This window comes from Lontra canadensis, unplaced genomic scaffold, assembly GCF_010015895.1.
Source record: "Lontra canadensis isolate GAN:19392208 unplaced genomic scaffold, GSC_riverotter_1.0 scaffold2, whole genome shotgun sequence".
Classification (NCBI taxonomy): Eukaryota; Metazoa; Chordata; class Mammalia; order Carnivora; family Mustelidae; genus Lontra; species Lontra canadensis.
This window is the reverse complement of record NW_022630996.1, coordinates 2,996,995-3,012,387: the sequence shown is the minus strand read 5'-3', so window position 1 is coordinate 3,012,387 and position 15,393 is coordinate 2,996,995. Positions and strand designations below refer to the sequence as shown.

Sequence of the window (15,393 nt, the reverse complement as noted above, 5' to 3'; positions counted from 1 at the left end):
GATCTTTTAGTGGGTAATCTGGAAGCCCCAAGATTATATCCACTAGGTTAGCCTGAGTATTTTTCTATAAAAATATTTTTCTAAAAATGCTTAAGAGAATTCTAGAAACAGACCACATCAGGACCACAGAAGACAGTGATGCAAGGACTGCCAAGTTTAAGACAAGGAAATGATTTCCACTTGCAGCTTCAGGTAAGGGACACCTCTCAGTTGATTCCTACAGCCCAAACTAGCTGGAATGGGAAGAGCTGCAGAGAGCTCAGCTGGGCAGGCAGCTGGCTTGACTAAGAGCCTAGAGATATGTTCTCCCACAGGCAAAAAGCCCACTGAGGCTGCAGGTCTGAGAGTGATGAATACAGAGGGCTGTGAGCAACACAAAAAGCCTGGAGGACATGCAGAGCCTGTTGAGCCAAAGAGGCCTGGAGGTGACCTATCAACACATATGCCAGGGAAGTGGCCCCAAGGCAATGCCAAGCTCCGGAGCCGGATCCTAATGCAGAGGCCTGAGAGGGGTCTGCTTGGGGAGGAGCGCTAGGATTACTGAACACGAGAAGGTGCTTCAGGGTCTCAGGAGGGTCAGACCATTGTTTTGACCCATCAATACTTAACATTAATAAGGAGTTGCAGAGCAGTCAGTCTTTCTAACATGTATTCTGTCACATTAGCCAGAGCCTCTTCCAGTCTACTGGGATGGCAACATCCAGAAAGATCCCATTGCTTGGTGGTGGGACCTAGGGTCGCAGGTCATTCTGGGAAGCTGGCACAGAAGAGGATTTGCACAATGAAGTCACCACTAAACCACTGCTTAAATCCAGTCCCCGGCCTTCTTTTTCTGCTCTGTAGTCCAGAAACATTTCTTTAAAAGCCAGAAAATCTGTAAACGTGAGCAGCATGTCAAATATGTCACCAACCACTTCATCTTTATGGTGCTGTAAAGTCGTGGTGAAAGCCACTATGTTAAATCCAGGAATCCGCTCCAGCAGCTGTTCTTCAATATACTTTTCTACCAGAGAAATGTATTCGTTATAAATAGGTGTGTAGGTGGGTTTATTCTCTTCTGTGTCTTCAAACTCCTGATAGTACTTGTCCATGAAATTTCTCTGTAATAACTGGAACTCATCATCCATGATAATGACCTCTAAATATCCAACTACAGCATCAAATTCTGCATCAGAGGCGGAAGAGGACAGCGCGAAACTCTCTTCCTCTAGGGCGTCCATGGGCGCCGCCGCATCCACCCGCAGAGGGAGCGGGCCAGCCGGCCTGCTATCCCCTCCGCGGTCCGGCCCGGCCTCGGCTCTGCTCTGTAGAGCCGCAACCCGCATCTGGGAGGCCTCGCCCGCTCTGGGCGCAGCCGGGGTAGGCCCTATGTGCGAGGCCCGGGCCTCAGGCTCCGCTGGAGAGGACACGCGCCTGCGGGGTCCTCACAACCAGCCAGGTCTCTCAGAGTGCGTCGCGGCCGCTCTGTAAATTTCTTTTTTAAAATTTTTTTTGAAAAAAATGTTATTGTGTTATATTAGTCACCATAAAACACATCATTAGTTTTGTTTTGTTTTGTTTTTAAAGATTTTATTTATTTACTTGGCAGAGAGAGATCAGAAGTAGGCAGAGAAGCAGGCAGAGAGAGGGGGAAGCAGGCTCCCTGCTGAACGGAGAACCCAATGTGGAGCTCCATCCCAGGACCCTGAGCCAAAGACAGAGGCTTAACCCACTGAGCTACCCAGGCACCCCTGGGTACATCATTAGTTTTTGATGCAGGGTTCCAAGGTTCATTGTTTATGTACCACACCCATTGTTTATGTACCACCACTTACCCTCCTTAATACCTACCACTAGGCTCATCCATCTCCCCATCTCCCTCCCCTCTAAAACCCTCAGTTTGTTTCTCATAGTCCACAGTCTTTCATGCTTCATCTCCCCCTCTGATTCCCCGTCTTCACTTTTCCTTTCCTTCTCCTGAAGTCCTCCATGTTATTCTTTATGCTCCATAAGTAAGTGAAACCATATGATAATTGACTTTTTCTGCTTGACTTATTTTACTCAGACCCAAAAGGCTCCACCCCCAAATTACTAGAACTCATACAGCAATTCGGTAATGTGGCAGGTTACAAAATCAATGCCCAGAAATCAGTTGCTGTCTTACATACTAACAATGAAATAGTAGAAAGGGAAATTAGAGAATCGATTCCATTTACAATAGCACCAAAACCATAAGCTACCTTAGAATAAACCTAACCAAAGAGGTAAAGGATCTATATTCAAGGAACTACAGAACACTCATGAAGTAAATTGAAGAAGTCACAAAAAGATGGAAAAAACCTTCCATGCTCATGGGTTGGAAGAATAAACATTGTTAATATGTCTATGCTGCCCAGCACTTTTAAATTTCTGTCGAGAGTAAATGGACTCATTATGAAATCTGTATTCCCTAGCACACATGAGAGTAACTCCTGAAAACATGTTAAAAAATGAAAGCAGGACATGAGGCATCCAGTCATGGAGACATGTGGTGGACAAAGGGTATAGGCATTTTAGCTTTTCTGAGGTTAATGCTAGTTTTCATTTGTATTGTCTGTGTCACCCTCCTTTCTCTTATTGTGTAATAATAATAATTAAGACATAAATAGAGCATACTTATGCTTATGATTCCCAGGGAAGGCCGCATAAATAATTTGGCTCTTTTTCCATTGGTTAGAACTTAGGATGGTGAAATGCCCATTATTTTCCTAAGATTGCATTTCTCCGATTTTTCCCAGAAGATACTGCCTGAGTGGATTGTAGTTGTCTGGATCTGGCAGGTTGTTTATTTATTTATTTATTTATTTATTTATTTAAAGATTTTATTTATTTGACAGACAGAGATCACAAGTAGGCAGAGAGGCAGGCAGAGAGAGAGGGAGGAAGCAGGCTCACTGCTGAGCAGAGAGCCCGACGCAGGGCTCGTCGATCCTAGGACCCCGGAATCATAACCTGAGCCGAAGGCAGAGGCTTTAACCCACTGAGCCACACAGGTGCCCCCAGGTTGTATATTTAAAGGAGACCACTTGGTAGCTACATTAACTCCTTCAGGCCTTTAGGGTAGTACTTAGTATAATTTAGGGTCAGTCTTAGCCAGGTCCAAACTGGTGAATTACTCTAAGTGATACACTAGAGTCTTGAGTGAGTTAACATAACTTCCCAACATGTTACCTCGATGAGCAAGCAGCTCATTTTTAGGAAGAGTTGGGCACAGTGAGTGCAGGTGACAGGATCCAGAACAGGATATGGCTGGTTAGCTATTTTTAAGCACTGCTCCCTCTTTTGCACCTTGGAGGTTAATTTTACCAAATGATAATCCCAGAGTCTGAGGGAATGAATGGTGTTTCCATTTGTTTAGAAATAGATGAGACATTGGCATAGTCTGGATCTGTGATCTGAAAAAGAAGATTAATTATTTCCAGTCTTGAAACAAAATCCAGCGTATTCTGAATCTTAAAGCATGGCATTTGTATGAGCTTGCTAGGGGCTGCTGTAACAAAATACTACAGGCTGGGTGACTTAAATAACAGAAATTTATTGTCTCTGAATTCTGGAAGGCTGCTGTTTGAGATGAAGATGTCAACAGAGTTAATTCCTTCTGAGGGATGTGAGAAAAGTCTTTCCCATGCCTCTCCCCTCACTTCTGGTATTCCATGGCTGGTACAAACATTATCTCCACTTTTGGTCTAGTAGTCACATAGTGTTCTTCCAGTGCCTCTCTGTCTCCAAATTTCCCATTTTTATGATGCCAGGCATAATCTTTGAGGCTTCTCTAACTCCATTACCTCTGTAAAGACCCTATCTATAAACAAGGTCACATTACTTACCACATATAAATTTGGAGATGACCTAATTCAATCCATAACAGAATCATTAGAAAATTCTTTTGTGTTGGTGGATGTTCAAAGAAATTCAGTAATTAAGGATACACCTGGCATAACAGATACAAGACCATTAAGCTGAAAAACAATACATTGATGAAAGAAATTAAAGAATATCTAAGCACGTAGATATTTCATGTTCATAGAGTAGATGTTGCTAAAATGTTACTTTCCCCCAAACTGATGTACAGATATAATACAATTCCAGTTTTTTTAAAAAATTTTTATTTCTTTTGAGTTATTAATTTTTATCTTTTGAGCTTTAAAAATTTTTTTATTATGTTCTATTAGTCACCATACAGTACATCATTGGTTTTTGATGTAGTGTTCCATGATTCATTATTTGCATATAATACCCAGTGCTACATGCAATACATGCCCTCCTTTATACCCATCAATAGGCTAACCAATCCCCTCATCCCCTGCCCTTCTAAAACCCTCAGTTTGTTTCCCAGAAACCATAGTCTCTCATGGTTCATCTCCCCTTCTGATTTCCCACCCCCTTCATTTTTCCTTCCTTCTCCTAATGCCCTCCATGCTATTCTTTATATTTCACAAATAAGTGAAACCATGCAGTAGTTGACTTTCTCTGCTTGACTTATTTCACTTAGCATAATCTCCTCCAGTCCCATCCATGTCAGTGCCAATGGTGGGTATTCATCCTTTCTGATGGCTGAGTAATATTCCGTTGTGTATATGGACCACATCTTCTTTATTCATTTTTCTGTTGAGGGGCATCTCAGCCCTTTCCACAGTTTGGCTATTGTGGACATTGATCTGTGAACACTGGGGTGCATGTAGCCCTTCTTTTCACTACATCTGTATCTTTGGGGTCAATACCCAGTGGTGCAATTGCAGGGTCATAGGGTAGCTCTATTTTTAATTTTTTGAGGAACCTCCATATTGTTTTCCAAATTGGCTGTACCAGATTGCTTTCCCACCAACAGTGTAAGAGGGTTCTCCTTTCTTCACAACCTCTCCAACATTGGTTGTTTCTTGCCTAGTCACTTTTGGCCATTCTAACTGGTGTAAAGTGGTATTTCAGTGTGGTTTTGATTTGAATTTCCCTGGTGCCTAATGATGTTGAATATGCTTTCATGTGTCTGTTAGCCATTTGTATGTCTTCTTTGGAGAAGTGTCTTTTCATGTCTTCTGCCCATTTTTTGACTTGATTATTTGTTTTTTGGGTGTCGTGTTTGAGAAGTTCTTTATAGACCTTGGATACCAGCCCTTTGTCTAGTGTCATTTGCAAATATCTCCTCCCATTCCGTGGGTTACCTCTTTGTTTTGTTGACTGTTTCCTTTGCTGTGCAGAAGCTTTTTATCTTGATTAAGTCCCAGAAGTTCATTTTTGTTTTTTTTTTCCCTTGCCCTTGGAGACATTTCTTGAAAGAAGTTGCTGTGACTGATGTCAAAGAGGTTACTGCCTAGTTTTCCTCTAGGATTTTGATGTATTCCTGTCTCACATTGAGGTCTTTCATCCATTGAGAGTTTATCTTTGTGTATGGTGTAAGAGAATGGTCAAGTGTCATTCTTCTGTATATAGCTGTCCAATTTTCCCAGCACCATTTATTGAAGAGACTGTCTTTCTTCCCACTGGCTATTTTTTCCCTGCTTTGTAGAAGATTAGTTGACCATAGAGTTGAGGGTCTGTATCTGGCTTCTCTGTTCTGGTCCATTGATGTATGTGTCTGTTTTTGTGCCAGTACCATGCTGTCTTGATGGTCACAGCTTTGTAATATAGCTTGAAATCAGGCAACGTGATGCCCCCAGCTTTTTTTTTCTTTATCAATATTTCCTTGGTGATTCGGGTCTGATTCCATACACATTTTAGGATTGTTTGTTCCAACACTTTGAAAAATGCTACTCCTATGTTGATTGGGATGATACTGAAAGTAAAGATTATTTTGGGCAGCATAGACATTTTAAAAATGTTTATTCTTCCGATCCATGAGCATGGAATATTTTCCTGTCTTTTTGTGTCTTCTTCAATTTCTTTGAATAAACCTAACCAAAGAGGTAAAGGATCTATACTCTGGAAACTAAAGAATGCTTACAATTCCAATTTTAAAGAAGTCACATGCATGTTGACTAATTGAGTATAAGTAAAAAAAAAAGTAAAAGAAAGAAATCACAAATCAAAACTCCAGCATGTTCATTTATAGAAACAGGTCAGCTGATTGTAAAACCCATACAGAAATGCAAAGGACCTAGAATAGTCCAATGAAATCTGAAACAAAGAATAAAGTTGGAGAATTTGTATTCAAACTTGTACAATGAAGAAAATTCAGTAAGAAAACAAAATTACCACATAAAAATCAAATACTTTTGTATTCATATTTAAGAGTGAGAAGCTATAATAGAAGATATCACCTTATTTACAATAACTACAAAAAGTAAAAATAGTATATTTACTTAGAGTACATTTAATAATAAACACATGAAACCTAAATAAAACAAAAGCAAAATAAACAAAATAATAACAACAAAATCCAAAACCTTTAAAATACTAGTAAAAGATACAGAGTAGTTCTGAAATTAAGTGAATTGATGTTTTCACTCCTAGATTTACACCTAACAGACTTACTTTGAAAAGAATGTTCACAGAAGCATTATTTGCAAACCTCTTAAATATAAACCATCCAAATATCTAATAACAACAGAATAGATATTAAGTTGTAGTATTCATCTGAAACTATTACACAGCACTGAAAGTGAATGAAATATAGTTATCCAGAGTATAAATCCACCTCAGAAATCAAATGTTGAGTAATCAAAAACAGGAAGAAAAGAGTTTAGGATGTATGATTCATATATATATATATATATATATATATATATAGTTCAAGGAAATAAGACAAAACTAAAATGAAACACTATTTTAAAAGATGCACATTTAGCTGATAGACTGTAAATAAATTAAGAAAATAAATACCATACAAGTAAAAATAGTGAGTAATTCTACGAGGGCTATGAAGAGTTAGTAATTGTGAAAAGGTAGGAGGGTGGTGACCAATGAATGTTGTTTTTTTTTTATTTGGATGATGATAACTTGTCCATAATATTTGTGATTAAATCACTGAATCATATTTGTGTTTTATAGACTTTTTCATATGTCTCATATTTTGAAATAAAAATACAAAAATAAATTTCAATGAAAATTTTAATATATTCTTTTCACATCCCAGGGGATCATCTTGGGTGCTCCCTAAATTGTGACAATTTGCTCTGAAGATGAATGGATTAGACAATACACAATGGTAACCAAATTTGTATAGAAATATGTATTTTATCAAAGTGATTCTGTTTAAGACAAATGCAATCTGTCTTCAGGATAATGATCTTTTATTGCATCATTTAACCTTTTTTCTCTTTAGTAGAGACTTCTATTTCTTCCTAAAAATAAGTGGAGTCTTAGGAGAATGTATGATATTAAGAAATAATCAAAATGAATTCATCATCTTTTAAAATAGTGCTGGTTTTTATTTTAATATATCTGAAGAGTAAAAAAGCATATGTAGACCTTAAATATGCTTGAAACTTAGGTATTTATGTTCAGGTGTTAAAGAATTAAGTTTATCTTACTCTTCACTATTAGCGCATTAATATTATTGGTCCATACAAGGACCCTGGTTTATTTTGCTTTATGTAATTTAATTAATATTTAATTTAATTTAATTTAATTTTATGTATTACTATTTATCTTCAGCCCTCAATTTGATTACTATCCTGTTATTTATTTGTTATTTTGGATTCAAAGATTGATGCCTCATTAATATTTTAGTTACAATTTTTTCAAGATGTAGATTTTGTAATAAGGAAAATCATTTCTAGCATTATATATGAGTGTAGGTGTATGTATCCATGTACTTTTGCCACTGCAAGGTTTTCTAGTATTTTCCTTCTTTTTTCTCTTGTTTCTTATATTTTGATTAGCCTGGGTTGTGATTTTCCGAGCTGATGATTTTCTAGTCAAACATAGGGATTTTGGCTCTTAGATAGTGTGGGTGACACAGTGGAAAGAATTTTTACCTGAGAATCGAATAGCTAGGTTGTAATTCTGAATATGCCAAGAATTTACTCTGAGAATTGGGGCAAAGCAGTTCCTCATTTTGGACCTGTTTCCTCATTCTTCTTAAAAACTGGTTATTCTAAAAGTCTGTCCCACCTGTAGTTTCCAGGTGTTAGTTTTTTATTTTATTATTATTATCATTATCATTATCATTATCATTATTATTATTAAAGATTTTATTTATTTATCTGACAGAGAGAGAGAGGGAGCACAGCAAAGGAGTAGGAGTGTGAGAAGCAGACTCCTCGCTGAGCAGGGACGGCCCCCGCCCTTATCCGGAATTCAGTCCCAGGACCCCCGGATCATGGCCTGAGCCAAAGACAGACACATAACTGACTGAGCCACCCAGGCACCCCTGGTTGTTCTTAAAAACAATTAAGATCAAGGAAAAAATGTAGACCAGAATTGCATTGCCAGTTTATAAAATGTTGCCAAGTGAAAAAAAATTTTTTTTTCCAAAAAGTATTCCCTAAACCAGGGTTCAAATCTGTTTCTTCACTTCTACCTTCTTTTCTTCTACAGTCGTCCGTTCAGCACCCATTCCATTTATGACTCAGTTCTAAGGGCTCCTAACACATGACCTGCCCAAAACGAAATTCAGTTTCTTCACCTATGAAGCAATTCCTCCTCCTGTATCCCTGTTTAATTAATAATATTACCATTTTACTTCTCATGGTTGAAATGTTAAAGTCTTTGGCTTTTCCTTTCTTTTGCCATCTGTTGAAAACGTCAACCAATCATAAAATCCCCTTCATTTAAAATAAAATATATCCCTCAAGCTGCCTCACTGGTACAGCCTTAACCTGCTCCCCGAACCTTTTTCAGTCCCATGTTGTACCAACTTCCTGATTGTTTCTGATTCTCTCACATACTCCTTCCTCCTCAAGTGCTTCTAAGCTGTCATTTTTCTAAAGATGGGATATGATCACATCACCCATATACCTATATTTGCTCTGACAAATCGGTAAGAATTAATGTCCAAACTCTGTTGGGTGTACTGAAACTTTCAAATAATTTATTATTTCCTTATTTATCTTTCTGGTTTTAATTACCAGTGTTCTGACTGATACCACATCCCTTTTCCATATCAAATATTTTCCTATTGCCCAAACATACTCTCGCCATCCCTGTCTTGTTCATTCTTCTAGGAAATGTCTTTTTGTCCTTCTTGCCCTGATAAACTTTACCTCACTCAGTAGACCTTCAGACGTTCTCCAGGACTAATCATTCCCTCCTTTATGCTCCACTTGCATTTAGCTCTGTACGTTTTGGGGGAAAGAAAGTATTTTAGTAATTGCCATCCCAAGAGCCTTCTATCATGCTTAGAAAATCAGATGATTTAAAAAATATATTGATACCAAATAATCATTAAACTGTTGGATTTCCACATTTACAAGAGTGGGACTAAATATTAAGGTGTGTGAAATCAGTTAAGTAAGTACTGGACAGTGTTGCATTCTCTTTATTCAGTGTAGTTCTTGTCACATAGTATATGCACAATAAATATTTTTGAGCAGGTGAGTCACTAAATGAGTATGTACTTTGAGCATGTCACAGTATGAAAATACTTAATGAGAGCTGACTTGGAGGTCTCTGAGAAACCCCTTTGTGCTCAAATCCCACACCCAGAGCCAGATGGGAAGACTTACCCCAAAAACTCTAATGTTGACAACTATGTTCTAGCACTGCATATTGTTTGAATCTTCAGATCTTCAGATGGCAAAAATATCAACCATTGTTTGAATCTTCAGATGGCAAAATTATCAACCAGAAGTTTTCCATGTAGAATAATTGATTTGGTAGTGCATGCTATTGTTTTTACCGTATCATAGATATTAATGAGCCATGTCTATTGATAGAAGCTGCTGGAAGAAACACTGTTCCTGATAAAGCACTCAAAAAGGAACTTTCTATATATAAATAGGTGATGATAGGTGCTAGAGTCAGGGAGCTTCCTAAAAGAGGCAGACGTGTTACATATGTGGGACCATAAATATTTTTCCAAAGATACCAGGGTGATTCTTATGCATATCAATGATTAATACCTCAGTCTAAGGGACTAGGGTGAGAAATAATGTCCCCCTGGCTGAGGCAAATCCCAAAGAATATATTTCCCTCTAACAAGTTCTGGAGTTTCTTTTCTGCAGTCCTAAACTGCTCTAACCAGGGTTAACAAAGGTCAACATAACTTTGAATACATTTAATTGGAAGAAAAGGAGTAATAAAATATCTTTCCCATTGTTTATGGAACACTTGCAGTGAATTAATTATCCTTTAGTTTCTGGAGGCTCCACACGTACTAAAAATTCAAATTTTATGTGGGATTGATAGTTTGACAGAAACTGTTTTTAGGGAGAAGTAAAACAAAACACCCACGAAGATAGATTTATGCACAAACTCTAGAATATCGTTGGTGCCTTTATGTAGTTTATAACAACTGTCTTTAGCAGCCAATTAAGAGTTTATGATAACCATTGATTTAAGTGTGAGCATAGAAGGAGTTAAATGTATTTAATATTTAAAATTAATCTATCATGTTTTCTTTTGAAGAAATACATGAAAATTTTCTCAGTCAATAAAAAGTAAATTATAATGTCCTCAGAAAGAAATCACTTTCTAGTTCATTCCCAGTTAAGGTCAGGATAATATAGTGTAGTTTTCACCTAAGATACCAACCTCATTTGAAAATTTACTTTCCAAAAATTTTAGAAACTTTGAATATTGGCTAAGGAGGCTTCATGCTAAATCTAAGATTGATCCACCTGTACTCTTTCCCTTACGAGAAAAAAACAAAAACAAAAAAACAAAACATCATAAGCTCCCTCAAAGTCTTCATAGCTAGAAGCTTTGTGCGGACTTTGGTGGAAGTAGACAGGACACAATACTTCCAAATTAATTACTTTGATCTAGACTACAATTAACCAACCTTAATAAATTCTTTTTCTTTGTTATGGTATCTCTCCGAGTCAGTCTTTCCAGGGTTTCAAGTGGAAGAGAAACAAATGAGAATTGTTTACATTCATTTGCTTTATTTATTTTTTTTTTTTCTTGTTTGAAAATTAGTGGAAGTTTCTAAGTAGAAGAAAGTTGCTTCTTCCTCTGGAGAATTCTGCAGGACACTGAATAAGATACCTCAATTCATAAAGGTGGATGGAGCCTTTTCAGTGTGGTCTCTCTATGCTAAAGGCCGTAGATAGTCCCTGGCTTGTTAGCTGTTTACATTTTTGCAAATGAGAGAACTGCATCCTGAGAAATTTTTATCCAAGTCTATAAGGGGAGCTTTGGGACTCTGAGTGAGAATCAGTCTCAAAATTGTTTCCTGACTCTCGGTCCTGTGTTTTGCACACCTCTGAAAATGGTATTTCAGTGAATTTTCTCATCATCTCTATACCAGAATCCCCTGATAACTGTTGAATTTCTATCATCAAATCTTCATCCAGAGAGTTATGGAAGAATCAGGTTTAGATGCAATGTTGCAGATCATTTGTTTCAACATGCTTTCTCTAAGCTAAAAAAGAGTCTGTGTTTTTTTAACCCCAAACAAAAAGAAACCAAAAGGAAAAATGCTACATTATCTCCTATAATGACTTATCAGTAGTAGACATTTCCATAGTGGGAGTTTTTCATAACCTTCTTTCAAGAGCTATTTTCATAGGGATAGCAGGAGAGAATATGAAAATACCAGGAAAGACATGCAGGGGGAAATAATCACTAGAGGTAAAAAGGTGTAGAAAGTATTGAAAATAAAATGTAATCACATGTATTTACTGCCTTTTTTTTTTCCCCCCAAAATTGTTTCTAATCCTAAATCCAGGACCTAGGGCCTGGGTTTTTTTTTTTTTTTTTTTTTTTTTTTCTGTTGTTGTTTTGGTTTTTGTTGTTGTTGTTCTAACCAGGTTTCCTTATCAACACATTGACTAAAATTTCCTCACATTGTACAATATTTGTTGCAATTCTATAGTGCTTTTGGGGTGGTGAGGACTTCTTTGTATAAGGCAGAATTAAGAATCACCTTATGTAGTTAGTAATAATAATATATAACTGCCCAATGTTATGAACCCTCATTCTACCTAGCTCCTTATAACTGGATTTTAAATGCAGCTGATGACTGTCTCAATTTTTAGATAAAAGTTATGTAAATCCTTCAAGAGTAAGAGAGAGTTCTAATATTTGGTTAAAAAATAGGAGGAAAAAACACAAAATGTTAGGAAAGTCATGCGAGTCTCTAGAATGTTTTATTTACAAGAATCAATTCCTAAATTGTATATTTAATAAAGTAGACAATTGCGGAGACAAGACTAGGTTTGGAAGAGAGAATTCAGCTGTGAAATTACAGCACAGCTTCATGTAATTTAGTGCTGATTTTCCCTCAGAAAAAAACCCATAAAGAAGAAAACATGTGTAACTATCCTCATTTTATAAAAGGGGAAAGGCATTCTAGAGTGACGTATTAAATTATTGCCAAAGTTGTTATAGTTCATAAAAAAGTAAGCCACTGCTGGTCAGAAGCCAATTAGATTTTGAATTTAAATATTCTCATTCTAAATATGATGTTACTTGCACTATATGGAAATGAAGGTCTTAATATATTCTTGGGAAGATAAAGTGACAGGGACCAGACTTATCTTCCATCTGAAACAATAAAAAAGAGACAAAATCGACAAAACTGTGATTTTTAGACGTTAGACATCAGAATAGTGATCCCTGAGGGAGAGGAAACAATGAGGTGAGTCTCTGACTGGCCCAGGTTACTGCAGCCTCAGGGACTCACTGAGTTGAGGAAAGGTGGGGAGACCAAGTGATTTGAATTTGCCCAGCAGAGTACTAGATGACAGAGAGAGAGAGAGAGAGAAAGACAGAAATAGAGAGAGAGCCGTGTGTGTTGGGGGGGGGTGGGATACGAGCATCTACAAATTTTCTCTTTGGTCTTTAGCTGAGTACTGATCAATGAATTTGAGACAACTATTCAACAGCTGGAAAAGATATGCAAAAGGCTTAGAGAAAGGAATTTACAGAAGTCACAAAGGTTGGCAATAGTTCTTGTTTCCACCATTCAGAGGGACTGCAATTTTGTAATTAAAGGAGTTGGGATAGAGTACACAGAAATATATTGCCTCAGTAATGGGGCAAAATTATTTCTGGACTAAGGTCATGTCTGGTCCCACCTAAACGAGTATAAAAGCAAGATTTAAATGGATCAAACTGTTTCCAAGTAACTGTACCACTCTCCTGAATAAAGATCAAGAATATTTACAGGAATATAAAAATATGCAAGATCCTAAAATGTAGAATTCACAGTGTTTGACATCTGATCCAGAGTTACTAGGCATGCAAAGAAGCAGAAAATATGACTGTAATGAGGGGGGAAAAAATCAATCAATAGAAACAAACCTATGAAAGATGTAGGTGATAGAATTAGGACAAGAATTTAAAAACTGGGTGTGGTGCATAAACAATGAATTCTGGAACACTGAAAAGAAATAAAATAAAATGAGAAAAAAAGAATTTTAAAACAGCTGTTATACTCATATGGTGTAGATGTAAGAAAATAGGAGAAAGATTATACATGTTAAGTAGAGATAAAAAGATAGAGATAAGACCCAAATCAAGCTTTTAGAGATGAAAACTACAATGTCAGAAATGACAGATATTCTGGGTGGTTAAAATGGCAGGTCAGACACACAGAAAAAATGGGGAACTTGACATCGATACTAAAAAGGATCCAAATTAAAACACAGAAAAAAAAACACTAACAAAAAAAATGAACCCAGAACCAACAACTGTGTGACAATTTCAGAGAGTTTTATGTACATGTAATTGCAGTCCATGTAAGAGAGGAAACAGAGGAAAAAGATATAATGATCAAATGTTTTAATTTTCCAAATTTGATGAAAACTATAAACTCCCAAAGAAGTTCAACACAGTATAAGCACAAGATATATGAAGGAAACCACATTAAGTCACATCAAAGTCAAATTGCTTAAAATTAGTCATTAGAAAAAAATTAAGTAGTCAGAAAAAAAGTCAGAAGAGTATGTTTAGGGAATAAAGATAATGACAGGCAGGAGTAACGTCTTCAGAGTTGTTGAAAGGCAAAAAGAAAATCTCTGCAACTTGCACACTTTACCAGTAAAATATATATATATATTTTTTCTTTTTAAGGTAAGATTTTATTTTCTTGTCATGTTAGGAACTTGAACATGTATTTTTAACTGTGTCCCAATTATGCTGTGGGGAATTTTATGGATGCTGGGGCTAGGGTACTATTACCTTTGGTTTTTGTTTTGTTTTTTTAAGATTTAAAAAAATATATATTTGAGAGAGAGAGAGAGTGCACAAGCAGGGCAGGGAGTGGTGGTGAGGAGCAGAGGCAGCAGGGAAAACAGACTCCCCACTGAGCAGGGACTCAGTCCCAAGACCCCAGGATCATGACCTGCAGAAGGCTGATGCTTAACTGACTGAGCCACCCAGGTGCCCCTCAAAAGGGAAATTAAACACATTTAAAACCTAAAAAAAAAAGGAAACAAAACCTATCAAAATTATTTAATGCAGGTAAGGCTGTGCTTAGAATACAATTTACAGCACGCGCATGAGTGCGCGCACGTGTGTGTGTGTGTGTGTGTGTATAGATAATGAGGGAATATTATGGATATATATAAATAAGAAGGACATGGAGCTGAGATCACTGATTTAAATCTTCCTTTAAACAACAATGACAACAACAATAAAACAACAAACAACAACTTTAAAAAGAACAAATTAAACCTAAAGTAAGCAAAAGAAAAGCAAGAGCAAAAATAAATCAGAAAAACAAGAGAAAATTGAAGAGACTAAAATCTGATTCTTTGAAAAGATCAATAAAATTGATAAATCTCCAGAGAACCTGAAAGGAAACAAATTACCAATATCAGAAATGAGAGAAGAGACAACAGTACAGAGGTCACAGAGTTTAAGGATAAGGGAATATTATGGAAAACTTTATGCCCATATATGACAACTGAGATGAAGTATAAAAATTCATTGAAAAACACAAACTGCCAAAGTTCCTTCAAAAAGAAATGGATAACTGAATTGTGCTTTTTCTATTAAACAATTTGAATTTTACTTAAAGAAAATTCTAGACTCAGGTGGTGACTTCTAGCGACTATGTAAAGATGAAATGCCACCTATATTAACAAACAACACAAATAGAATATGAGCAAGAAATGTGAACAGGCATTTCACCCAAAAAGGTACATACATTAAGGATAAGCCCTTGAAAAGATGCTCAACCTCATGAGTCATTAAGAACATGTACATAAAAAAACAGTGCGATGTCATTACACACTTACTGGAAGACTAAAATTAGAAACCTGATCAAAACAATTATGCCAGGTGGGGCGCCTGGGTGGCTCAGTAGGTTAAAGCCTCTGCCTTCTGCTC

At 36.7% G+C, this 15,393-nt stretch overlaps 1 protein-coding gene across 1 annotated transcript; it reads right to left on the bottom strand.

Moving 5' to 3' along the window:
* Window positions 1-632: 632 nt before the first annotated feature.
* LOC116873138 (ADP-ribosylation factor-like protein 2-binding protein) lies at window positions 633-1,220 on the bottom strand. The gene has a single exon (XM_032866783.1). It carries the CDS (start codon window positions 1,218-1,220, stop codon window positions 732-734), a length of 489 nt encoding a protein of 162 aa, XP_032722674.1. The 3' UTR covers window positions 633-731.
* Window positions 1,221-15,393: the final 14,173 nt, after the last annotated feature.